The sequence below is a fragment of the Rhinoderma darwinii genome, chromosome 1 (assembly GCF_050947455.1).
Source record: "Rhinoderma darwinii isolate aRhiDar2 chromosome 1, aRhiDar2.hap1, whole genome shotgun sequence".
NCBI lineage: Eukaryota > Metazoa > Chordata > Amphibia > Anura > Rhinodermatidae > Rhinoderma > Rhinoderma darwinii.
Window position 1 is genome coordinate 656671758 of NC_134687.1, and position 26376 is coordinate 656698133.

Sequence of the window (26376 nt, forward strand, 5' to 3'; positions counted from 1 at the left end):
TTTTAGTGCGCAATTGAAAAAAGGGACACTTGTGTTTTATACTATATTTCTGGTCAAAAAAAATAAACTACACCTCCAAGTCAGGTGTCCTTATGATCAGGATAAATGAAAAAATATATTTCAATACATTTGTATGATACAATTACTTTTATTTTCAAACTGTTACATTTTAAATGATGAAAAATCTAAATGTTTCTTTTTTTTTCGGTCTTTCCACGGCTATAAAAAAAAATAAGAAAAATGTTACCTATACATATATACCACAAAAAGGAAGCACTACATGTCCCACGAAAACAAATGCAAAATTCACATCTATACATAAAACACATACAGAGTTATACTGCGTTACATCTGTGAATAGAAAAACTGCGAAAATTGCTCCTGTCCCTATGGTTTAAAACATCTTCGGTATTAAGGGGTTAAAACACAATTATTTTTTGTTTGGCAACGTTTTTTATTTGCAATGTTTAGGCTGTTCAATGGGGTCAAAATTCTCACCCTCCCTAGCCAACATCTACGTTTCTTGGTGGGAAGAACATTATATTTACAATAATTTGAATCCATAATGTCAAGGACATCCACTATTACGGCAAACAACATTTTGATTATATGGTCTGGTTCCCACACATCTATACACAATTTCATAGAATATGTGAATAATAATGATAACAATTTGATCTTCACTCACAATATGGACCCTATAACGATTACTTTTCTAAATATTACCTGGAGATCCTTCTAAGTCATGTATTTTTAGTGGCCTCTACCATAAACCAACACCAGGAAATTCGTTCTTACATGCAGCTAGCGCACACCGCAAGCATGTAATCAATAATCGACCCATTGGAGAATATGTACATGCCAAAAGAATATGCACCCAAGATCATGCATTCCTTGCAGAATGCAATATTATTGTCACATAGGGTTCGTGGACCCACTGGGCCGTACCGCCTTGGCGGTATGGCAGTCGGCCAACAGGGTGCAGGTCACAGTACACAGTTCGTATAAGGTACCTGTGGTAGCTCGGACAGAAGCAAGGCAGGCTCGGCTGGGACTAGGCAGCGGGTAGACGTCAGGCGTGGAGCAGCAAGACAGGCGTAGGTACAGCACAGCATGACTACAGCACAGCCCAGCACGGCACTAGAACAGGATAGCACAGGAACAGGGAACACTGGAGCTGGAAAGCACTAGGAGACCATTTGCTAGACAAACTAGGATATGACAAACAACGCTCAGGCATGGGAGGATGGGGCTGGGACCTTCTTAGGCTGGATTCACACGAGCATGTTCGGTCCGTAAAGGACGGAACGTATTTCGGCCGCAAGTCCCGGATCGAACACAATGCAGGGAGCCGGGCTCCTAGCATCATAGTTATGTACGACGCTAGGAGTCCCTGTGACAAGTCAAGTTGCTTCAAAAAAACAACGGCTGAAAAACAGAGGCTGTTTTCCTTTAAAAACAGCTTCGTATTTTCAGACGTTTTTTGTTAGAAGTGTAAACATAGCCTTATATTCGCAATACATTTCCTAAATAGATTCCAGTCACAGTTGACCTCAGGTAAATATAATTTGAGTGTTTGGCAGATCCAGGCAAATACCATCCAAAAAAACACTCGTAGAGTACCACTACACACCGCGTGTTTGGGAAGAACGCGGTTTTTGTGGCATTTTTCATGTGGCAAAAACCGCTGCAGCCAGATGTTACAGCATGTGGTTAGTTGGGGTATTTTCCCATAAGCTTTTCTATCGGGAAAAGAAAGCACACCTAAATAAAGCACATTAAAAATGTCTGGTTAAAAAGTACCACCCAAAAAAAAATGCATGAAATGCATGTTTTTTTTTTAATTGAAAAAAAAAAAAAATGCCACACAACAAGTTTATGTGAAGGAAGGTTTAATGTCTGAATAAACGGATGTGTTAAATATCTTTTTTTGCTCTTATAGATTTTTTTCCCACATTCCAAACAAGAATAGTTTCTCCGCTGTCCATTTTCTGATGAGTTTAAAAATGTTATTTTCTTGTAATACATTTTTCACATATAGAACATCAAAATGGCTTCTCCCCTTTGTGACTTCTCTGATGATCCCTACGTGTGGTTAAAGTAATAAAACATTTCCCACATTCTGAACATGAATACGACTTCTCTCCTCAGTGAATTCTCTCATGTCTAACAAGATCTGATTTATTGGAAAAACATTTCCCACATAGTGAACATGAATATGGCTTCTCCCCTGTGTGAATTCTCTTATGTCTAGCAAGCAGTGAATTAATTGTAAAACATTTCCCACATTCTGAACATGAATATGGCTTCTCCCCTGTGTGAATTTTCTTATGTCTAGCAAGCTGTGAATTAATTGTAAAACATTTCCCACATTCTGAACATGAATATGGTTTTTCCCCTGTGTGACCTCTCTGATGATCCCTAAGATTGGATTTAGTAATAAAACATTTCCCACATTCTAAACATAAATACGGCTTCTCTCCTGTGTGAATTCTCTCATGTTTACCAAGATTAGAGCTTTTTGTGAAACATTTCCCACATTCTAAACATGAATATGGCTTCTCTCCGGTGTGAATTCTCGTATGTGTAACAAGATGTGATTTATCTGTAAAACCTTCTCCACATTCTGTACACAAATATGGTTTCTCCCCAGTGTGAATTCTCTGATGTTTAACAAGAAATGACTTTTCTATAAAACATTTCCCACAGTCTGAACATGAATGTGGCTTCTTCTCTGAGTGACTTCTATGATGTATAACAAAATGTGATTTATGTGTAAAGCATATCTCACATTCTGAACAGGAGCATGGCTTCTCCCCACTGTGAATTTTGTGTGTAATAATACCTGAGCAGTCTGTAAACTGTTCACAACATTGAAACCTTTTACCCCCTTTCTGACCTGTACTTGTGGTAACAATCTGTGAATGGTCAGGAGAAAGTTCCTCATGATTAGGGGAATTATATGATAGATCTGTACTGTGAAGTCCTGGATGTACATTAATGGTAATGAGGTTTTCTCCTGAAGAATGCTGCGTGATATCTTCATCTTCTACTTTATAATTTAGCGATAACATGAAGTTTTCCTCAGACTTCTTACTAGAACTTTCTGTTTGGATAAAAATGGATTTAATGATTTATTTATTTTCAAACCACAAAGATGACACATTTATAACATTCACATTAGGCTGGAAACACACAAACTGCTTTTGAGGAGGTTATTGATGTAGTTTGAGTTGCAGTTTTTTTTTTTTCTTTATTGTACATTTTTTATTTGTTTACATTTTTGAGACATAATAAGGAGGGAAGAGGGATAAGGGTACAGAAAGGAATGGATGGGGATCAGGGGTAACATAATAAGCAAATACAAAGAAATAAAATAACATTTAACGGTTGTCTCTGCTGTATTATATTAAAATCAGAAAGCTACATATATACTCTCCACATAAGTTTACATGTACTCCAAGTTATGCATATTTGGTTAATGTTACCAATTTAGTTTTGGTTTGAAAGTTTGTAATGTGATCTAACCCATTATGTTTTGTGTTAGCCAAAGCCAAAAGTGGATACAAGGCGAAGTATACGCCATTCCTTTTGTATCCATGCCTGGCTTTGGCTAAATCAAAATGCTCCAAGAACGGTATATGTGATTACAACCTTATAGCGCTCTGTAGAACTCTTTAAAATATATCAATGACAAAGTCCTGAATTCTGGTCTACAGTCTTGACCAAAAGTTTTTGAGACTGCCACAAATTTCAGTTTGCTGCTTCCGTTTTTATAGTGGCAATTTGCATTAACTTTAAATTGTTATGAAAAATGATCCGTTGAATTGCAATTAATTGCAGTCATTCCTTGCCATGAAAATTAACTTAATCACAAAAACCCCATTTAAACTGCATTTCAGCCCTGCCACAAAATGCCCTGCTAACATAATTTCAGTGATCTTCTCGTTAGCTCAGGAAAAAGTGTTAAAGGACAAGGCAGATGAGATCACTCTGCCATGCTGATTGAATTATAAGAGCAGACTTTATGCAATGTTAAATACCTTTGTGTCAAAAGAGACAAAAAGTATAGAAGGTATGATACCTTTATTGGCCAACCATAAAAGTTCTATATGCAAGCTTTCAGAGCACAAATGGATGACTTAGAAAAAAGCACAACATTAAGATGTTACACAAAGACAATTAGTACATGAGGTGATACATCATTAAGTTAAGCTGGGGCAATAAAACTGAGGTTATAGGGGTGATGACTTAGGAGTTAAGGCATCTGGAGTCAGTCTGATGGGGCGGGGATGGTGCTTGAAATCCTTGTACTCTTCTGTTAACCATGGTTACCTCCAAGGATACACTTGCAGTCATCGTTGCTTTGCATCAAAAGGGCTTTACAGGCAAGGACATTGCTGCTTGTAAGATTGCCCATAAATCAACCATTTATTGGATGATCAAGAACTTCAAGGAGAGAGGCTCAAATGCTTTGAATAAGGCTTCAGAGCGCCCAAGAAAAACATCAAGGACAGACTGACATTCTGCAGGAAGTAGAGGGATTGCACTGCAGAGGACTGGGGTAAAGTTATTTTCTCTGAGGAAGCCCCCTTCAGAGAAGTAGAGGGATTGCACTGCAGAGGACTGGGGTAAAGTTATTTTCTCTGAGGAAGCCCCCTTCAGAGAAGTAGAGGGATTGCACTGCAGAGGACTGGGGTAAAGTTATTTTCTCTGAGGAAGCCCCCTTCAGACTGTTTGGGACATCTGGAAGAATGATTGTCCAGAGAAGAAAAGGTGAGAGCTACCATGAGTCCTGTCATGCCAACATAAAGCATCCGGAGACCATTCGTGTGTGGGGTTGCTTTTCATCCAAGCGAGTGGGCCCACTCACAATTTTGCCTAAGAACACTTCTGGCTAAAAGATCTAAAAGCACTGTAGAAGCAAACTTTGTAAAAGCTAAAACTTGTGTCAGTCTCAAAACTTTTGGCCAGGTCTGTACACCCAGTCACCACTTTTATTACATAAACCAGGATTGGATAAAACTAAAAAAATTCAAAAAGCACAACCTTCAGGCTGTTCCAAGGGGAACGAGGGTCCTATCAAGTACTAATAAGGTGGATCTAGTAAAGTGGCCTCTGAGTGCAGGTGATCATCACTAAAACGCCTTTGTATGTACAATAATTGCATGTGATATGCAAGCTTTCTAATAATCATGGACCTAGAAGATTGATTACCCCAAAAGTAAAAAACAACCACATCTTTAACCCTTTAGAGACCAGTCTATTTTGGGCCTTACTTGACCAAGCAATTTTTTCTATTCTTTCATTGTGACATTTTAAAAGCCATAACCTTTTTTTTTTTCATTTTTTCTTAAACAGCTGTGTGAGTGCTTGTTTTTTGCGGAACAAGTGTTTTAATGGCACCATTTATAAAAAAAAAATGGAAAATGTCTTTATTATTGAAAGTACGATTACAGAAATGAAAGTCAATATACAAAAACAGTCAGAAACTATCAGCGCAAACATTGATCCTATTAGATAATCCAAATTATGATATGCAGACCAGCAGAAAATAACAATCAATCAATGACATCGATGTTAGCGTGTGAATCAGGATTAGGAAAAAACTGGCACAGTTTACTCACATATCAAGAAAATATGTTATTAGGTAAATTGTTGTAGGACTCCTAGAGATCCCCTCAGGTTTTCTGTATGGTACCATGTGGAATATTGCAGTTGTGTCATAAGTTCTTTAATTTCAGATGGCGTGAGATGTGTAATAATAAATGGTTTCCACTTCTTAAAGAATCGTATTGTCTTTGTGTCTTTAGGTTTCTATTTTGTCAGCATATAAATATCGTTTTAGCTGATCAGATATATCATTTAGCGTGGGAAACTGAGGTTTGAGCCAATTGCTCAACAGACATCTTTTAGTTATCAAAAAAATTATACGCATCATAGTGGGTAGTTTCGCCCCCTCATAAGATTGAGATGCTGTAGGAGCGATAGAGTGAAATAATAATAGGAGAGGTGGTAATTGCAATGGAATATTCCACATAGTACCAATATATTTGAGGAACCCTTTCCAGTAAGTTTGAGTATGTCAACACGTCCACCTACCATGGTTTAGGTCCGATATGTCATCACTTATGTTCAGACAACTTGTCAATCTGCCTGGATTAGTTGGTGAGGCAGGTAGGTTAAAAGGCATATATAGCTGCATGAATCAATTTGAAATGGGTTTGTCTCCAAGTCTCATACGGAACATACTTGCGCAGGAACAGCCAGTCCCCCAGAATACGTGCGAAAACCCCTTCATTATGCAGTACTCTCTACAAATACAGAAAGCGGATTGGCGTTTTGCATGATCCGCATCTATCTCTAATCGCTAGGCATATGTCAGAAATGGTTTTTGTGACCTATCTAATGCCCACATTTTATCAAAGTCATTGAAATTAATTTAATTTCAGACCATGTCGTTTCTTGTTACAGAAGGATTTCAGCTGCATATACTGGAGGGTCTGGTCCCCCGATATATCATATTCTTGGGTCAGTTCTGACATAGTTTTTATATGTCGTTCAGAGTTATTGTTAAGGATCTGCCAGGCACAGCTTCTGTATCCACGCCCATAGGTAATCAGTCTGCACCTGCTTCTATGTCTGTGAGACTGACTCCATCTTCCACCACTCAGGATGGCAGGCTTAGGAGTGGGAGAGCCTATCACAGCCTGGCCAGACGGAGCTAGCTCCCGCCCTTTGTCTATTTATACCTGCCTTTCCTGTTCCTCCTTTGCTTGTGATTCTTCTTGTGTTGTTTCCTGGCCCTGCTGCAGCTTCTTGTACCATTTGACCCTGCTTCTTATTGACCCTGGCTTACCTACTACTCTCCTGCTCTGCGTTTGGTACCTCGTACACTCCTGGTTTGACTCGGCTCGTTCACCACTCTTGTTGCTCACGGTGTTGCCGTGGGCAACTGCCCCTTTTCCCTTGCTTCTGTGTACCCTTGTCTGTTTGTCTGTCGTGCACTTATTGAGCGTAGGGACCGTCGCCCAGTTGTACCCAGTCGCCTAGGGCGGGTCGTTGCAAGTAGGCAGGGACTGAGTGGCGGGTAGATTAGGGCTCACTTGTCTTTTCCTTACCCCCATCATTACATAATCACAAGCCCATATACCTACTCTACCTTGGTCCCTCACACTACTATGGACCCCCTTGAGACCCTGGTTAAGCAAATGCAGGGTTTCTCCCTACAGGTCCAGGCCCTGGCTCAGAGGGTCAATCAGCCTGATGCTACCATGGTAGTGCCCCTCACCTCACCTCTTGAACCCCACCTCAAGTTGCCTGACCGGTTCTCAGGGGACCGGAAGACTTTTCTCTCCTTTCGGGAAAGTTGTAGGCTCTATTTTAGTTTAAAGCCCCACTCCTCAGGTTCTGAGAGCCAGCGGGTGGGTATAATTATTTCCCGGCTCCAGGAAGGGCCCCAAGAATGGGCCTTCTCCTTGGCTCCTGACGCCCCTGAACTTTCCTCCGTAGATCTTTTCTTTTCTGCTCTCGGACTCATTTATGACGAGACTGACAGGACTGCCTTTGCCGAGAGTCAGCTGTTGACCTTACGTCAGGGTAAGAGACCTGTTGAGGAGTATTGCTCTGACTTTAGGAAGTGGTGCGTAGCGTCTCGGTGGAATGACCCTGCCTTAAGGTGCCAGTTTAGGTTGGGTCTGTCGAACGCCCTGAAAGACCTGCTAGTTAGCTATCCCTCTTCTGACTCCCTTGACCAGGTTATGGCTTTAGCGGTACGACTTGACCGACGTCTCAGGGAACGACAACGTGAACGTTTTTGTGTTTTCTCCTCTGACTCCCCCATGATGCCTCCCGAGGTTCCGTTGCTTTGTTTTTCCACGGAAGACTCGGAGGTACCTATGCAACTTGGGGCCTCAGTGTCCCCCCCAACAACGTAGAGAGTTCCGCAGGAAGAATGGTCTCTGCTTCTATTGTGGGGATGACAAGCATCAAGTGAACACCTGTCCTAGGCGTAAGAATAAGCAGCTGGAAAACTTCCGCGCCTAAGTGATCATCGGGGAGATCATTTGGGCGCACAGGTATTTCCCGTAAATATGAAACTTAATAAAATATTGCTTCCCTTTAAGGTCTCTTTTGGTGGTAGGTCTGCTACCGGCAGTGCCTTCGTGGATTCAGGGTCGTCTGCTAATATCATGTCTGTGGAATTTGCTATGTCTCTAGCTATGCCTTTGATTGATTTGCCTAAACCTGTCCCGGTAGTGGGTATCGACTCCACTCCTCTTGCTAATGGTTATTTTACACAGCATACCCCTGTTTTTGAACTCCTTGTTGGCTCCATGCATTTGGAGCAGTGCTCTGTACTGTTGATGCAGGGATTATCGTCCGATTTTGTTTTAGGCCTTCCCTGGTTGCAGTTGCATAATCCCACGTTTGACTGGAATACTGGGGATCTTACCAAATGGGGTAATGAATGCTTGACGTCATGTTTTTCTGTTAATTCTATTTCTCCCCCTGAGGAGATTTGGTACCAGGAGCTAAGCTCCCTAAGGGTAGGATATTTAATCTCTCTTGTCCCGAACGTGAAGCCATGAGAGAGTATATCCAGGAATGCCTGGCCAAGGGTTACATTCGCCCCTCTACTTCTCCGGTAGGTGCTGGCTTCTTCTTCGTAGGGAAGAAGGATGGTGGACTTAGGCCATGCATTGACTACCGTAACTTGAATAAGGTCACTGTAAGGAACCAGTATCCCCTTCCTTTGTTTCCTGATCTCTTTAATCAGGTTCAGGGGGCCCAATGGTTCTCTAAGTTTGATCTACGGGGGGCGTATAACCTTATCCGCATCATGCCCTTTGGGTTGTGTAATGCTCCCGCGATCTTCCAGAATTTCATAAATGAGATTTTAAGAGATTACCTGGGGGTATTTCTTGTAGTGTACCTTGATGACATACTTGTGTTTTCCAAGGACTGGTACTCCCACATTGCGCATGTCAGGAAGGTGCTCCAGGTCCTTCGAGAAAACAAACTGTTTGCGAAGACCGAAAAATGTGTGTTTGGGGTGCAGGAGATACCATTTTTGGGTAAAATCCTCACTCCTCATGAATTCCGCATGGACCCCGCCAAGGTCCAGGCAGTGGCGGAATGGGTCCAACCTGCCTCCCTGAAGGCGTTACAGTGCTTCTTGGGGTTCGCTAATTATTACAGGAGATTTATTGCTAACTTCTCGGTCATCGCTAAGCCTCTTACGGACCTCACTCGCAAGGGTGCTGATCTCCTTCGCTGGCCTCCTGAGGCTGTCCAGGCTTTTGAGGTCCTTAAGAAGTGCTTTATCTCGGCCCCGGTGTTGGTTCAGCCCAACCAAATGGAGCCATTTATCGTGGAGGTTGACGCGTCCGAGGTGGGAGTGGTGGCTGTCTTGTCCCAGGGTACCAGGTCCCTCACCCATCTCCGTCCCTGTGCCTACTTCTCCAGGAAGTTTTCGCCCACTGAGAGTAACTATGATATTGGCAACCACGAACTCTTAGCCATTAAATGGGCATTTGAAGAGTGGCACCACTTCCTGGAGGGGGCTAGGCACCAGGTAACGGTCCTTACCGACCACAAGAATCTGGTTTTCCTAGAATCTGCCCGGAGGCTAAACCCGAGACAAGCTCGATGGGCGTTATTTTTTACCAGATGCAATTTTTTGGTTACCTATAGGGCTGGGTCTGAAAATATTAAGGCTGATGCACTGTCGCGTAGCTTCATGGCCAGCCCTCCTTCGGAGGAAGATCCTGCTTGTATTTTGCCTCCAGGTATAATCATTTCCTCTATTGATTCTGATTTAGTCTCTGAAATTGCTGCTGATCAAGGTTCAGCTCCCGGGAACCTTCCTGAGAACAAGCTGTTTGTTCCCCTGCAATTCCGGCTAAGGGTACTTAGGGAAAATCATGACTCTGCACTATCTGGTCATCCAGGCATCCTGGGTACCAAGCACCTCATTGCCAGAAACTATTGGTGGCCTGGGTTGCCTAAAGACGTTAAGGCCTACGTCGCCGCTTGTGAGGTTTGTGCTATGTCCAAGACTCCCAGGTCCCGACCAGCGGGCTTACTACGTTCTTTTCCCATTCCCCAGAGACCTTGGACCCATATCTCCATGGATTTTATCACCGATTTGCCTCCATCTCAAGGCAAGTCGGTGGTGTGGGTTGTAATAGACCGCTTCAGTAAGATGTGCCACTTTGTGCCCCTCAAAAAACTATCCAATGCTAAGACGTTAGCTACCTTGTTTGTCAAACACATCCTGCGTCTCCATGGGGTCCCTGTCAATATTGCTTCTGACAGAGGGGTACAATTTGTTTCTTTGTTTTGGAAAGCCTTCTATAAAAAGTTGGAGATTGATCTGTCCTTCTCCTCTGCCTTCCATCCTGAAACTAATGGCCAAACCGAGAGGACTAATCAGTCTCTAGAACAATATTTAAGGTGTTTTATCTCTGACTGTCAATATGATTGGGTCTCATTCATTCCCCTCGCCGAATTTTCCCTTAATAACCGGGTCAGTAAGTTGTCAGGGGTCTCCCCCTTTTTCTGTAATTTTGGGTTTAATCCACGGTTCTCCTCCGTTTCACCTGGTAGTGTCAACAATCCCGAGGTAGAGGTCGTTCATCAGGAACTGTGCACAGTCTGGGCCCAGGTTCAGAAGAACCTAGAGGCGTCCCAGAGCATACAAAAAACTCAGGCAGATAGAAGACGTTCTGCTAACCCCTTGTTTATGGTCGGGGATCTGGTGTGGTTATCGTCAAAGAACTTGCACCTTAAAGTCCCGTCCAAGAAGTTTGCTCCCCGGTTTATAGGGTCGTACAAGGTCATTGAAGTCCTCAATCCTGTCTCCTTCCGACTGGAGTTGCCCCCATCTTTTCGAGTACACGACGTGTTTCATGCCTCCCTCCTTAAACGCTGCTCCCTGTCCTTGGCTCCCTCGAGGAAACCTCCTGTCCCCGTTCTGACCCCTGAGGGGGTAGAATTCGAGGTGGCCAAGATTGTGGACAGCAAGATGGTCCAAGTCTCCCTCCAGTACCTGGTCCATTGGAGAGGATACGGGCCTGAGGAGAGGACTTGGGTACCCGCCCGGGATGTTCACGCTGGGATATTGGTCAGGAGGTTCCAACTTAGTTTCCCCAATAAACCAGGTCCATCTAGAAAGGGTCCGGTGGCCCCTCATAAAAGGGGGGGGGTACTGTTAAGGATCTGCCAGGCACAGCTTCTGTATCCACGCCCATAGGTAATCAGTCTGCACCTGCTTCTATGTCTGTGAGACTGACTCCATCTTCCACCACTCAGGATGGCAGGCTTAGGAGTGGGAGAGCCTATCACAGCCTGGCCAGACGGAGCTAGCTCCCGCCCTTTGTCTATTTATACCTGCCTTTCCTGTTCCTCCTTTGCTTGTGATTCTTCTTGTGTTGTTTCCTGGCCCTGCTGCAGCTTCTTGTACCATTTGACCCTGCTTCTTATTGACCCTGGCTTACCTACTACTCTCCTGCTCTGCGTTTGGTACCTCGTACACTCCTGGTTTGACTCGGCTCGTTCACCACTCTTGTTGCTCACGGTGTTGCCGTGGGCAACTGCCCCTTTTCCCTTGCTTCTGTGTACCCTTGTCTGTTTGTCTGTCGTGCACTTATTGAGCGTAGGGACCGTCGCCCAGTTGTACCCAGTCGCCTAGGGCGGGTCGTTGCAAGTAGGCAGGGACTGAGTGGCGGGTAGATTAGGGCTCACTTGTCTTTTCCTTACCCCCATCATTACATAATCACAAGCCCATATACCTACTCTACCTTGGTCCCTCACACTACTATGGACCCCCTTGAGACCCTGGTTAAGCAAATGCAGGGTCTCTCCCTACAGGTCCAGGCCCTGGCTCAGAGGGTCAATCAGCCTGATGCTACCATGGTAGTGCCCCTCACCTCACCTCTTGAACCCCACCTCAAGTTGCCTGACCGGTTCTCAGGGGACCGGAAGACTTTTCTCTCCTTTCGGGAAAGTTGTAGGCTCTATTTTAGTTTAAAGCCCCACTCCTCAGGTTCTGAGAGCCAGCGGGTGGGTATAATTATTTCCCGGCTCCAGGAAGGGCCCCAAGAATGGGCCTTCTCCTTGGCTCCTGACGCCCCTGAACTTTCCTCCGTAGATCTTTTCTTTTCTGCTCTCGGACTCATTTATGACGAGACTGACAGGACTGCCTTTGCCGAGAGTCAGCTGTTGACCTTACGTCAGGGTAAGAGACCTGTTGAGGAGTATTGCTCTGACTTTAGGAAGTGGTGCGTAGCGTCTCGGTGGAATGACCCTGCCTTAAGGTGCCAGTTTAGGTTGGGTCTGTCGAACGCCCTGAAAGACCTGCTAGTTAGCTATCCCTCTTCTGACTCCCTTGACCAGGTTATGGCTTTAGCGGTACGACTTGACCGACGTCTCAGGGAACGACAACGTGAACGTTTTTGTGTTTTCTCCTCTGACTCCCCCATGATGCCTCCCGAGGTTCCGTTGCTTTGTTTTTCCACGGAAGACTCGGAGGTACCTATGCAACTTGGGGCCTCAGTGTCCCCCCAACAACGTAGAGAGTTCCGCAGGAAGAATGGTCTCTGCTTCTATTGTGGGGATGACAAGCATCAAGTGAACACCTGTCCTAGGCGTAAGAATAAGCAGCTGGAAAACTTCCGCGCCTAAGTGATCATCGGGGAGATCATTTGGGCGCACAGGTATTTCCCGTAAATATGAAACTTAATAAAATATTGCTTCCCTTTAAGGTCTCTTTTGGTGGTAGGTCTGCTACCGGCAGTGCCTTCGTGGATTCAGGGTCGTCTGCTAATATCATGTCTGTGGAATTTTCTATGTCTCTAGCTATGCCTTTGATTGATTTGCCTAAACCTGTCCCGGTAGTGGGTATCGACTCCACTCCTCTTGCTAATGGTTATTTTACACAGCATACCCCTGTTTTTGAACTCCTTGTTGGCTCCATGCATTTGGAGCAGTGCTCTGTACTGTTGATGCAGGGATTATCGTCCGATTTTGTTTTAGGCCTTCCCTGGTTGCAGTTGCATAATCCCACGTTTGACTGGAATACTGGGGATCTTACCAAATGGGGTAATGAATGCTTGACGTCATGTTTTTCTGTTAATTCTATTTCTCCCCCTGAGGAGATTTGGTACCAGGAGCTAAGCTCCCTAAGGGTAGGATATTTAATCTCTCTTGTCCCGAACGTGAAGCCATGAGAGAGTATATCCAGGAATGCCTGGCCAAGGGTTACATTCGCCCCTCTACTTCTCCGGTAGGTGCTGGCTTCTTCTTCGTAGGGAAGAAGGATGGTGGACTTAGGCCATGCATTGACTACCGTAACTTGAATAAGGTCACTGTAAGGAACCAGTATCCCCTTCCTTTGTTTCCTGATCTCTTTAATCAGGTTCAGGGGGCCCAATGGTTCTCTAAGTTTGATCTACGGGGGGCGTATAACCTTATCCGCATCATGCCCTTTGGGTTGTGTAATGCTCCCGCGATCTTCCAGAATTTCATAAATGAGATTTTAAGAGATTACCTGGGGGTATTTCTTGTAGTGTACCTTGATGACATACTTGTGTTTTCCAAGGACTGGTACTCCCACATTGCGCATGTCAGGAAGGTGCTCCAGGTCCTTCGAGAAAACAAACTGTTTGCGAAGACCGAAAAATGTGTGTTTGGGGTGCAGGAGATACCATTTTTGGGTAAAATCCTCACTCCTCATGAATTCCGCATGGACCCCGCCAAGGTCCAGGCAGTGGCGGAATGGGTCCAACCTGCCTCCCTGAAGGCGTTACAGTGCTTCTTGGGGTTCGCTAATTATTACAGGAGATTTATTGCTAACTTCTCGGTCATCGCTAAGCCTCTTACGGACCTCACTCGCAAGGGTGCTGATCTCCTTCGCTGGCCTCCTGAGGCTGTCCAGGCTTTTGAGGTCCTTAAGAAGTGCTTTATCTCGGCCCCGGTGTTGGTTCAGCCCAACCAAATGGAGCCATTTATCGTGGAGGTTGACGCGTCCGAGGTGGGAGTGGTGGCTGTCTTGTCCCAGGGTACCAGGTCCCTCACCCATCTCCGTCCCTGTGCCTACTTCTCCAGGAAGTTTTCGCCCACTGAGAGTAACTATGATATTGGCAACCACGAACTCTTAGCCATTAAATGGGCATTTGAAGAGTGGCACCACTTCCTGGAGGGGGCTAGGCACCAGGTAACGGTCCTTACCGACCACAAGAATCTGGTTTTCCTAGAATCTGCCCGGAGGCTAAACCCGAGACAAGCTCGATGGGCGTTATTTTTTACCAGATGCAATTTTTTGGTTACCTATAGGGCTGGGTCTGAAAATATTAAGGCTGATGCACTGTCGCGTAGCTTCATGGCCAGCCCTCCTTCGGAGGAAGATCCTGCTTGTATTTTGCCTCCAGGTATAATCATTTCCTCTATTGATTCTGATTTAGTCTCTGAAATTGCTGCTGATCAAGGTTCAGCTCCCGGGAACCTTCCTGAGAACAAGCTGTTTGTTCCCCTGCAATTCCGGCTAAGGGTACTTAGGGAAAATCATGACTCTGCACTATCTGGTCATCCAGGCATCCTGGGTACCAAGCACCTCATTGCCAGAAACTATTGGTGGCCTGGGTTGCCTAAAGACGTTAAGGCCTACGTCGCCGCTTGTGAGGTTTGTGCTATGTCCAAGACTCCCAGGTCCCGACCAGCGGGCTTACTACGTTCTTTTCCCATTCCCCAGAGACCTTGGACCCATATCTCCATGGATTTTATCACCGATTTGCCTCCATCTCAAGGCAAGTCGGTGGTGTGGGTTGTAATAGACCGCTTCAGTAAGATGTGCCACTTTGTGCCCCTCAAAAAACTATCCAATGCTAAGACGTTAGCTACCTTGTTTGTCAAACACATCCTGCGTCTCCATGGGGTCCCTGTCAATATTGCTTCTGACAGAGGGGTACAATTTGTTTCTTTGTTTTGGAAAGCCTTCTATAAAAAGTTGGAGATTGATCTGTCCTTCTCCTCTGCCTTCCATCCTGAAACTAATGGCCAAACCGAGAGGACTAATCAGTCTCTAGAACAATATTTAAGGTGTTTTATCTCTGACTGTCAATATGATTGGGTCTCATTCATTCCCCTCGCCGAATTTTCCCTTAATAACCGGGTCAGTAAGTTGTCAGGGGTCTCCCCCTTTTTCTGTAATTTTGGGTTTAATCCACGGTTCTCCTCCGTTTCACCTGGTAGTGTCAACAATCCCGAGGTAGAGGTCGTTCATCAGGAACTGTGCACAGTCTGGGCCCAGGTTCAGAAGAACCTAGAGGCGTCCCAGAGCATACAAAAAACTCAGGCAGATAGAAGACGTTCTGCTAACCCCTTGTTTATGGTCGGGGATCTGGTGTGGTTATCGTCAAAGAACTTGCACCTTAAAGTCCCGTCCAAGAAGTTTGCTCCCCGGTTTATAGGGTCGTACAAGGTCATTGAAGTCCTCAATCCTGTCTCCTTCCGACTGGAGTTGCCCCCATCTTTTCGAGTACACGACGTGTTTCATGCCTCCCTCCTTAAACGCTGCTCCCTGTCCTTGGCTCCCTCGAGGAAACCTCCTGTCCCCGTTCTCACCCCTGAGGGGGTAGAATTCGAGGTGGCCAAGATTGTGGACAGCAAGATGGTCCAAGTCTCCCTCCAGTACCTGGTCCATTGGAGAGGATACGGGCCTGAGGAGAGGACTTGGGTACCCGCCCGGGATGTTCACGCTGGGATATTGGTCAGGAGGTTCCAACTTAGTTTCCCCAATAAACCAGGTCCATCTAGAAAGGGTCCGGTGGCCCCTCATAAAAGGGGGGGGGTACTGTTAAGGATCTGCCAGGCACAGCTTCTGTATCCACGCCCATAGGTAATCAGTCTGCACCTGCTTCTATGTCTGTGAGACTGACTCCATCTTCCACCACTCAGGATGGCAGGCTTAGGAGTGGGAGAGCCTATCACAGCCTGGCCAGACGGAGCTAGCTCCCGCCCTCTGTCTATTTATACCTGCCTTTCCTGTTCCTCCTTGCTTGTGATTCTTCTCGTGTTGTTTCCTGGCCCTGCTGCAGCTTCTTGTACCATTTGACCCTGCTTCTTATTGACCCTGGCTTACTGACTACTCTCCTGCTCTGCGTTTGGTACTTCGTACACTCCTGGTTCGACTCGGGTCGTTCACCACTCTTGTTGCTCACGGTGTTGCCGTGGGCAACTGCCGCTTTTCCCTTGCTTCTGTGTACCCTTGTCTGTTTGTCTGTCGTGCACTTATTGAGTGTATGGACCGTCGCCCAGTTGTAGCCTGTCGCCTAGGGCGGGTCGTTGCAAGTAGGCAGGGACTGAGTGGTGGGTAGATTAGGGCTCACTTGTCTTTTCCTTACCCCCATCATTACAGTTATGTAGCATGTGTACAACATTTTTATGCCCCTTATTTTGGAAGAATTTAAGTCGCCACCACCAAGCTATAATCAATTCTGGACCATGAGCATGGGAATAATGTGTGTACTACTGCCCATCTGGATTAAAGGATCGCCGGGAATCTACTAGTAGTAAATCAGAGGTGAACGATTGTAATATTTTATCAGATGTTCTAACCGATTGTGAGGATGGTCTTGAGCTTTTTCTGTCCTCCGCTGGTGACAACATCATGTTGAAGTCCCCTGTTACAACCTTAGAACAGTATCTAGTGTGATTTGGGTTTGTAAAGCCGTAAAGAATTGTCTATTATCTCAATTTGGTCCATACACATTGTATATACCTCATTCTCCCGCTGGTTTATCTAAAAGTGTGTGTAGAAGTCTGCCTTCGGTGTCAGATCGTTGAGATTTTATCTGAAAAGCTAGAGATTTACTCAGGAGTGTAAGGACTCCCCATTTCCTGTCATTTTCTCAAATCTCGGCTGTTAATCGCAGCTGGTGCCCCCCAAAATCTGATATTAAGCCTAGTGCATGACCGGATTCATAGAACACCTTGTAGAGAACTTCTATGTGCAGTCACGGCTCCCTCAGGTCCTGCACTATGTATAACACATTGTCTGACGTGTTACTGTAATGTAGAACTAAGGAGGAACCTCACCTTAACAAACCTCCCAATTCACTTTCTAAATTCATTATTACTGACCTGTGGTAACACTTCCTGGAATTTCCTCCTCCACTTCACTCTTACACGGTTGATAGCCCCTCACCCGCTCTTCTTCTTCATCCTCCGCTTTATTATTAGTCAGATCTTCCCCCTTATTTCACATATGTAACAATTCAGTACAATACAGCAGAGAGTGCGAAGAATCTAACAGATCAACATAAGAAACCACCAAAATCTATGACCACATCTATGACCGCGGAACCAAAAAGCTCCACACCCCCCTATATAGATCTGGTATAGGGCTCAGATTCATCTACCTGATGATTCTCTGGGACATTGTGATTTTCCTCTGGACAGTCCTGGGAATACAGAAGACTGGGACATCTCTCTGGTGGATTTCTCCTACGGGATCCATCTGTAGGAAACACACAGTGATTGAATAGATTGTTTTCATGTGATGAGATGGTGGGAGTAGTATCTACTTGATCCTCAAAACACATTTTTCTTTTACAACTAATGAACGTCCCCCCCCCTCCTTACACTGCTGATCAGCCACTACATCCATCTCCTCTTCTGCTTCATCTTTAACCTCAACCTTAATATCAATCAGATTATCACCCTAAACAGAAAAGAAAATAAACATTAAAGTTAACTTACTTACAATTACTTTATGGTCATATTTTGATGAAACTTCAGCTTCATCTACCTGATGATTCTCTGGGACATTGTGATATTCCTCTGGACAGTCCTGGGAATACAGAGGACTGGGACATCTCTCTGGTGGATTTCTCCTACCGGATCCACCTGTGGGAGACACACAGTGACTAAATACATGATGTTACGAGGCCTACAGAGGATGGTTTGAACCCACTGTGTCACCAAGGGATTTGATGTTGGGCTAAATAGGACAGCAGAGTCCAAGGGAACCCCAGGTATTCACCCTTTAACCCCTATACAGGGATTTGGACTTTGCTGCTGGGGAACCCCAGGTCACTACCCCAAGAGTAGTCTCCCCTGGCGACGGCCGTAGTTAACAGGTGTTAAAGAGCAGACTGAATGTAAGGTCAGGTAAAATGAAAGGTAAGGGCACGCGGTAGAGATTTGTCCTAGTAATAAGCATGGGTCGGGTCAGGTCCGGCGGCTGGCAAGGATAGTCAATGGTACAGGCAGAGTCAAACACAAGAATTACAAACAAATGATTAGCAGGATATCACTAGCAAGCTAGGAGGAACCAAACTGCTCAGGCAATGATTAAACCAGGGAAAGGTCCTGGAAAGCTGGGTGGATAATTAGGTGTGCACTGGCCTTTAAAGTAGGAGGGTCAGCACGCGCACTAGGAAATGCAGGAGTAGAGCTGCGGCTATGGAGAGTGTGGAGATTGCTCTGAATGGACAAACCTTCTCAAAAAGGAAGCTGTCCAGAGAGTAGCCATGCGCCATGGGTCCAGCTGCTGAAAGCTACAATGTCAGATTATATTACTAGACTAAACTGCGGCAGCCATATAATTAATATGTATGTAATATTACACAACTGACAATCACATGAATGCCGACAATATAATACAATGGAAATCGCTCTTTAACCCTCTCACTGCTTGTCCGGAGCTGTGCTCATGCAGAGGGAAAAGTACAATACTGGACAGTAGTGTTACTACAGGGAGAACGGCGTGTAATGAGCAGCAGCTTCTCCCCACACAGTAGAAGTATAAAAAAATGAAGAACATTTTCTATTAAAATTAAATAGGTATTTTTCAACCCACTAAGTCCATCAAGTTCAAACTTTTTATACTTAAAAAAACAAGTTAATCCAGAGGCAAAAACCAATCTTTACATGGCAGGGACCCAATAATCCATAAAGTGAAAAATACCTCCCTGCCCCCGGCTGACAATTGGACACATCCCTGGATCCACATTCTACATTACTACCAGTAACCCTGTATATTGTGTCTTACAAGGAAGATATTTAACCCTTTCTTATCACTCTCCACACTTTACCATTACCAAATCCTGTGGGATTCCATAATTCCATAATTTTTATGGTTCGGACCGTGATGTGCGGCTTTAGGACTTTGTGATGAAATTGTACCTCCTTTAATTATAAGCAGTGACCAAGTGTTCTCTGCGGGTCCATGAAAATAATAATTTGTTACATTGTTTTATATCCCCGCCCCCTGAGCCTTCTCTTCCCTACGGGAAATACGTTTAATTTTGATGTATTTCTTCATAACTCAGATCCTCAACACCTCGTATTATCCCCAAATCCAAAATATCTCCCTCAAACAAAACAAACATGACCATCAGTTGGTAATAGAATAAAAAAACAAAAAGTCTCCTGAAAATGGTTCCTAAAAAATTTGCAGTTCATCCTGGAAGAGGCAAGACCTTACACGGCTACAAACATGAAGAATAAAGTCATGTCCAACCACGATCCCACTCGTTAAATGCTGCGGTCAATAGCGATCGAAGCATTTAAACCGTTAGAAAGAGGGGGGGCGAAAAAAATTACAAAATTAGAAGTTTAAAAAAAAAACCTTTTCCCATTTTTCCCCTAGAGAATAGTAAAAAAAAAAAAAAAAAACATAATTGGTATCGCCGCGTCCGTAAAAGTCTGAACTATTACAATATATCATTATTTCACCCGCGCGGTGAACGCCGTAAAAAAATAAAAAAATAAAAATTTAAACGCCAGAATCTCTATTTTTTGGTCACCTCATCTCCGACAAAAAATAAATAAAAAGTGATCAAACCGTCGCATGTACACCAAAATGGTATTATTAAAAACGACAGCTTATCCCGCAAAAACATAAGCTCTCATACCACTTAATCGACGGAAAAATAAAAAAAGTTATGGCTCTCGGAATTTGTCAACACAAAATAAATTTTAATTTTTACACTTAGGGCGGATTTACACGAATGTGATTTGTGTCCGTGCAACCCGCGTGGATTTCACGCGGGTCGCACAGACCTATGCAAGTCTATGGGGCAGTGCAGACTGTCCGTGATTTTTGCGCAGCGCGAGTCCGCTGTGTAAAACACGACAGGTTCTATATTTCGGCGTTTTTCACGCATCATGCACCCATTGAAGTCAATGGGTGCGTGAAAATCACGCGCACCACACGGAAGCACTTCCGTGGGACGCGCGTTATTCGCTTAACAGCAGCAAAAAAATGAATGTAAACAGAAAAGCAAAACGCACACGCTCGTGTAAATCCACCCTTAGGTTTTTACTTGTAAAAGTAGTAAAATATAGAAAAAACTATATATATTTGGTATCGCCGTAATCGTATTGACCCAGAGAATAAAGTTAACATGTTGTCTTAATTGCAAAGTGAATTCCGTAAAAACGGCGCGCAAAAAAAACGGAGGAATCGCTGTTTTTTTTCATTTTCTACCCCACACATAATTTTTTTCCCGTTTCCTAGTACATTATATGGCAAAATAAAATGGTGCTACGAAAAACTACAACTCGTCCCGCAAAAATCAAGCCCTCATAGGACTAGATCGAATAAAGAAGTTATGGAAGGTGGGGAGGAAAAAACGAAAATTAAAATCTGAAAAAGGGCTGTGGCGGGAAGGGGTTAAAGGCTAAAATCTGAGACTTTATTAAAGGGTTAAAAAGGTTTTCACAAAATCAACAATTATCACCTATTCACAGAGTAGGTGTTAATTGCCTGATCGCTGGGTGCCCCACCGCTGGCGAGAATGGGAGTCCCGAACCGCCGTTCCTCCTCACTGCACCCTTCACCCAATTCGATGTCTAGAAGACGAACAGAAACAACCGAGCGCAGTATTCTGTTCTTTCCATCATTCCCATAGACTTTGAATGGAGCAGCAGCGTGAACGCTCGACCACCGCTCCATTATATGTCCTCCTCACCACGTTTGAGCAGTGAGGAGGACCAGGGGGCTCAAGACAGGTGGGGTCCCAGTGGTGGGGCCCACAGTAATCAGACAATTATTACCTATTTTGTGGATAGGTGACAATTGTGGATTCTGGGAATACCCATATAATAAGCATTAAAAGACCCGAATTATGTGTCAAATATATTTATATTGTGGATATTTAATTTATGTCTCAAATAAAGAGACAATTTTAGGAGGTTTTTTTTTTAATGTCATCGTACTGAAGTGTTTAGACAGTGAATAGACATTCCACGGGATGTCTATTCACAATCTCTGCACTTCGTTACTGTTTCTATGGTAGTTACAGCAGAGGATGCATAATCTCGTTGTAACCTGTCATCTACAGCGTCATCTCGCGAGATTACGCTTCCTCTGCTGTAAATACCACAGACAGAGTAAACGAAGTGCAGAGATTGTGAATAGACATCCTGTGGAATGTCTATTCACTGTCTAAACACTTCAGTATTGTTAATGTGTTAGTATAAGACAGAACATAAGGATCTAGCAGGATCCCTATGCGCTGCCTAAATGAATGGAGAGGAGTGCATGATGCTGATTGGTCAGCGTCATACACTCCTCTGTACAACGCCCACTTGGTCTAAAGTAAAAATACGCCCACTTGGGCATTAAGCAACTCATTAGCATAAATCTAAAATCGCTAATAAAGTGGTAAAAATAGATCGTTTTTTTTAAATAAAAAGCACTGCTGTCACCTACATTATAGCGCCGATCTCCTTATGTAGGAGATAGGGCACTTATAATGTGGTGACAGAGCCTCTTTAACCAGAGCGCTTGCACGATATACTGCAATACTAATGTATTGCAGTATAGCGCGATTGTGACAGTCTCATATGAAGCCCTGGCGGAGGCAAAGATAGCGAACCTGGGGGACTTCGTCAGGCCCCCAGGCTGCCGTGCCAACCAACGGCTCACCCTGTTAAAACACAGCCGACACACTGGCTCTATGGAGCCCGTGAGCCCGCTCTATATTCCCCTATATATACGGCGGATGTCGGGAAGGGGTTAAGGCTTAAACAAAATAATATATCTGCCTCATCTCACCTTGTGATGTGCGCGGCCGGTAGTCCTCCATCATGACCTCCTCGTACAGATCCTTGTGTCCTTCTAGATACTCCCACTCCTCCATGGAGAAATAGACAGTGACATCCTGACACCTTATAGGAACCTGACAGACACAATGATACAGTCATCACCCAGACACCTCCAGTGCTGTTACTGTAGAATTTCCCAGCATTCCCAGCACTGTCACCTCTCCAGTCAGCAGCTCAGTCATCTTGTAGATCAGTTCTAAGATCTTCTTCTCATGTATCCGGGAGTGAGGGGGAGGCTCTGTGATGGGGCTCTGACTACTGCTCCATCCTCCTGACTCAAGGATGATGGGAGTCGTACAGTCACCCGATGTCTTCTTCACTATTGTGTACTCCTGTGTATGGAGAGAGACACCTAGAGAACTGAACACAGTATTCCCCCCTCAGTAGAGAGGGAGATTGTGACCCCGCTGTATAGAGCTCTAGTGACCCCACATCTGTAATACTGGAGACCTCACCTACAAAAAGACATCGAGAAAATAGAACGAGGCCAAACTAATAAGGAAATAATATTGGGGGGACTAGATGGACCATGTGCTCTCCTCCTGCCGTCATCTTCTATGTTTCTATATAGAGGTCATCCTGATCCTCCTGGTTCCTCTCTCTACACAGCCCCTATTGGACAAACCATCAGCAGATTTGGCTTCCAGTACCATCTCTCCTGTAACTCATTACTAGTCGGTCTTCCCCTCACCAAACTCTCCCCTCTCCAATCTATCCTCAATGCAGCAGCCAGGCTCATCTTTATGACCAACCGCTACACCAACGCCACTAATCTGTGCCAATCACTGCACTGATTGCCCATCCCTTTCAGAATAAAATTCAAACTTATTCCTCTCACCCACAAAGCTCTCCACAGTGCTGCACCTCCTTACATCTCCTCCCTCATCTCTGTCCACCACCCTACTCGGGCTCTACGTTCTGCCAACAACCTTAGATTAAAATCCTCCATAATCCGAACCTCCCACTACCGTCTCCAGGATTTCTCTCGTGCTGCACCGTCCTCTGGAATGCGCTACCCCAGACAATCAGATTAATTCCCAATATCCACAGTTTTAAACGTGCCCTGAAAACACATCTATTTAGACAGGCCTATAACATTCCCTAATCTGACTCCTTTCCATGGCCCTCCTTTAGATTAGTCATCAGAATAAGATTCCCTCACACTCCTTCTCTTCATGTCCGTCATACACGGATACTGGCTGGTGACCGGCTCATGCAGCTTTATGTTACCACCGCATGTGTATAAAAATGGCCGGACCATTGTACAGAACAAACACTATTACACTTTGTGTCTCCCTTATGTCCTCATAGATTGTAAGCTCTTGCGAGCAGGGTCCTCACTCCCCAGGTTTGAATTGTAAATTAACTTTGTCACTATGTAATGTCTGATATTGTTTGTTTCATGTCCCCTCTAAATTGTAAAGTGCTGCGTAATATGTTGGCGCTATATAAATAAAGATTATTATTATTCCTGGGCATTCTCATTGCTCTACAACATTACTATTGCTGCATTGGTGACATGACACATAACTGACCATATTGGTGGCTGATCTTCAGCTTTTCTGCTGGTGGCTTCTTGACGTCACTTGGAAGGTCTGGACGCTGGTATACAGGACACTGGATTCTTCCTATTATGTATTGTCCCTTCCCTATGTGTGACTTGTTCTATAATGTAGAAAAGTTTACCTCTCCGCTCAACAGGTAGATGATCTCCAAGGTGAAGTCTAATATTCTTCTGCTTATCTCATTCCTGTCCTTGTCCATCCTTGGTGGGTCACTCAGGAGAAGGAATGTTGTGGAGGAGAAGATGAGAAAACTGGAGGATCTGGAGGATCTAGTACTGCAGACGTCTTTATGAAGAAAGGAGAAGATGGAGATCATACAGGGGACAACATCATGTGTGACATACAGAACCTCACTTATTCATCATTGAGAGAAACATCTTCTCAGAGCCGTCACCACATGGAATAAAGGGGTATTCCCAACACGGACATTTCTCCCCAGGAGATGCCAGAAATGTCTGATAGATGCGGCTCCACCACTGGGTGGCCGTGCTCGGCTGTTTCTGGAACTCCTATACAAGTGAATGGAGAGAGTCGTGCACATGTGTGGTCACCTCTACATTCATTCTCCACCTGGATGTAGTCATCACCTCACCAGGCGGGTCGGGGGACCCCCGTTCTCCACATAGAGGTGGGACCCCCATATATCAGACATTTATGGCACATCTCTCAGGTGAGAAGAGTAAAATGAAGACATTTCCCCCCCAGACAATGAAGACCTGACTCCTGACAACCTGACACATGGCGGATACTGGGGAGACCTTGCTGACATCTCACAAGACGTGGTGCACAGGTAAAGTTTTCAGTCTTGTATAAAAAATAAACGCCATGAAAAAAATAAGAAAAAGTGACCAATAACGGCAGCTCGCCCCACAAACAACAAAGAAACCCTCACTCCGCTCCATCCACGGGAAAATTAAAAAAGTTCTGGCTCTGAGAATTTGGCGACACCAAAAAATTTTTTTTGAACGATTCGCTTTTTCTATGTAAATGTCGCACATTATGAAAAATTATAGAAATTGTTATCACCGTAATCATAATGATCGCAGAATAAAGTTATCAGGACGTTTTTACCACAAATAAACATTGGAGGAATCACAGATTTTCCCCATTTCCCTCACATAGAAGTTTTGCAGTTGCAGTGACATTATGTGATACTTTATACGACGCCCAGAAAAATCTACAACTCGTCCCGCAGAATCTAATCCTCGCACCGCGGCACTGACAGAAAACACAGAAGTTATAGATCTGAGAAGACGGAGAGGGAAAAACGGAAACAGAAGCTGTCCTGGCGGTGAAGAGGTTAACCTGCGGTGCGGATTATAGACACGCAGGATATCGGATTTATACCGCGGATTCGCTGCGCATTTGTTGCAGAATTTCCCCATTAAGTTCAATGGGAAAGTCAAGTTCCGCAACAAACGCCATTGTTCCCAGAATCCTCTGCGGCTCCGCCGCGTGTTCACAGCAACGCTGCAGGTTACACATATAGAAAAAAAGAAGGCGTCATGTGACCCCTGCAGCCAATCACAGGCCGGAGAGGTCACATGTCATTATAGGGGTCACCTGGACACGGCCGGAAGAGCAGGGCGTGTTGCTATGGTAACGCTGGGAGAGGTGAGGATCGGCCTTGTATTTCTGTAGTAGATATTCGGGAGGATTATACGGCCACCATTTGGGGTGAATATTCGGGGGGATTTCCTTGCGTGTTGTGGGTCGTATTCGCTGCGTGTGAACATTCCCTTAAACCGCATGGTGAACGACATTAACAAGAAATGTATAAAAGTCAGTGAATAAGTTGTATGTCCCGAATATTATGTCATTACAAAATACGACTCGTCCCACAAAACATCCGAAATAACAACTTACCCCAAAGAGGCCGGCACTGGAGGGGTCAAATCCCTGCTCAGTCTGGGTGTAGTTCAGTGGGCGGGGTCACTCAATAATTGACAGCTCTCTGTATACAGGGGGGACTGATAACAGAGAGAACACCCGACCAGCGCTGTTCTCTACCTCATACATGGCAATGGCTGAAGGACCTGTGATGACGTCACCACCAAGTGACCGGGTCAGAACTTATTAGTGGAGAAAAGTGGAGAATGAAGGACCTGTGAAGCCGTTACCACCACGTGACGTGGTAGGGGGCGTGGCTCAGCAATACAGAGAAGTGGATGAAGGACCTGTGATATCATGATCATGTGACCACTGCATCAGGGGGAGGGAGTTTAGGATTGGAAAGAATGGGCGATGTATGAGGGACCTGTGATTATGGGGCGTGGCTCCTGTGCTTTGTGGAGAAGTGATGGATTCAGTGTTTTCTTCTATTCAGCAATTGTGTGAGAGCTGGAGCCAGGGCAATGCTGGGAGTTATAGTTCTCTCTTCTTATACCTCCTCCATGTAATGTCCTCTGATATCCCATAATAACAGTCTGGACATGCTGGAAGTTGTAGTTCTCTCCTCTTATACCTCCTCCTGTAATGTCCCCTGATATCACATAATAACAGACTGGACATGCTGGGAGTTATAGTTCTCTCTTCTTATACCTCCTCCATGTAATGTCCTCTGATATCCCATAATTACATCCTGGACATGCTGGGAGTTGTAGTTCTCTCCTCTTATACCTCCTCCTGTAATGTCCTCTGATATCCTATAATAACAGCCTGGACATGCTGGGAGTTGTAGTTCTCATACCTCTTC

The 26376-nt window shown here is 44.7% G+C and overlaps 1 protein-coding gene across 1 annotated transcript; it reads right to left on the minus strand.

The window, feature by feature from the left end:
• Window positions 1-208: 208 nt before the first annotated feature.
• On the minus strand, window positions 209-25793 carry LOC142663958 (uncharacterized). Its single transcript, XM_075842815.1, has 9 exons — window positions 25548-25793; window positions 23803-23966; window positions 22275-22448; window positions 22067-22190; window positions 17810-17907; window positions 17644-17722; window positions 17421-17518; window positions 17143-17254; window positions 209-3106 (listed from the first exon to the last, which is right to left on the minus strand). The coding sequence occupies exons 2-9, from the start codon at window positions 23878-23880 to the stop codon at window positions 2148-2150; spliced, it is 1722 nt and encodes a 573-aa protein (XP_075698930.1). The 5' UTR covers window positions 23881-23966; window positions 25548-25793; the 3' UTR covers window positions 209-2147.
• Between the last annotated feature and the right edge of the window lie 583 nt (window positions 25794-26376).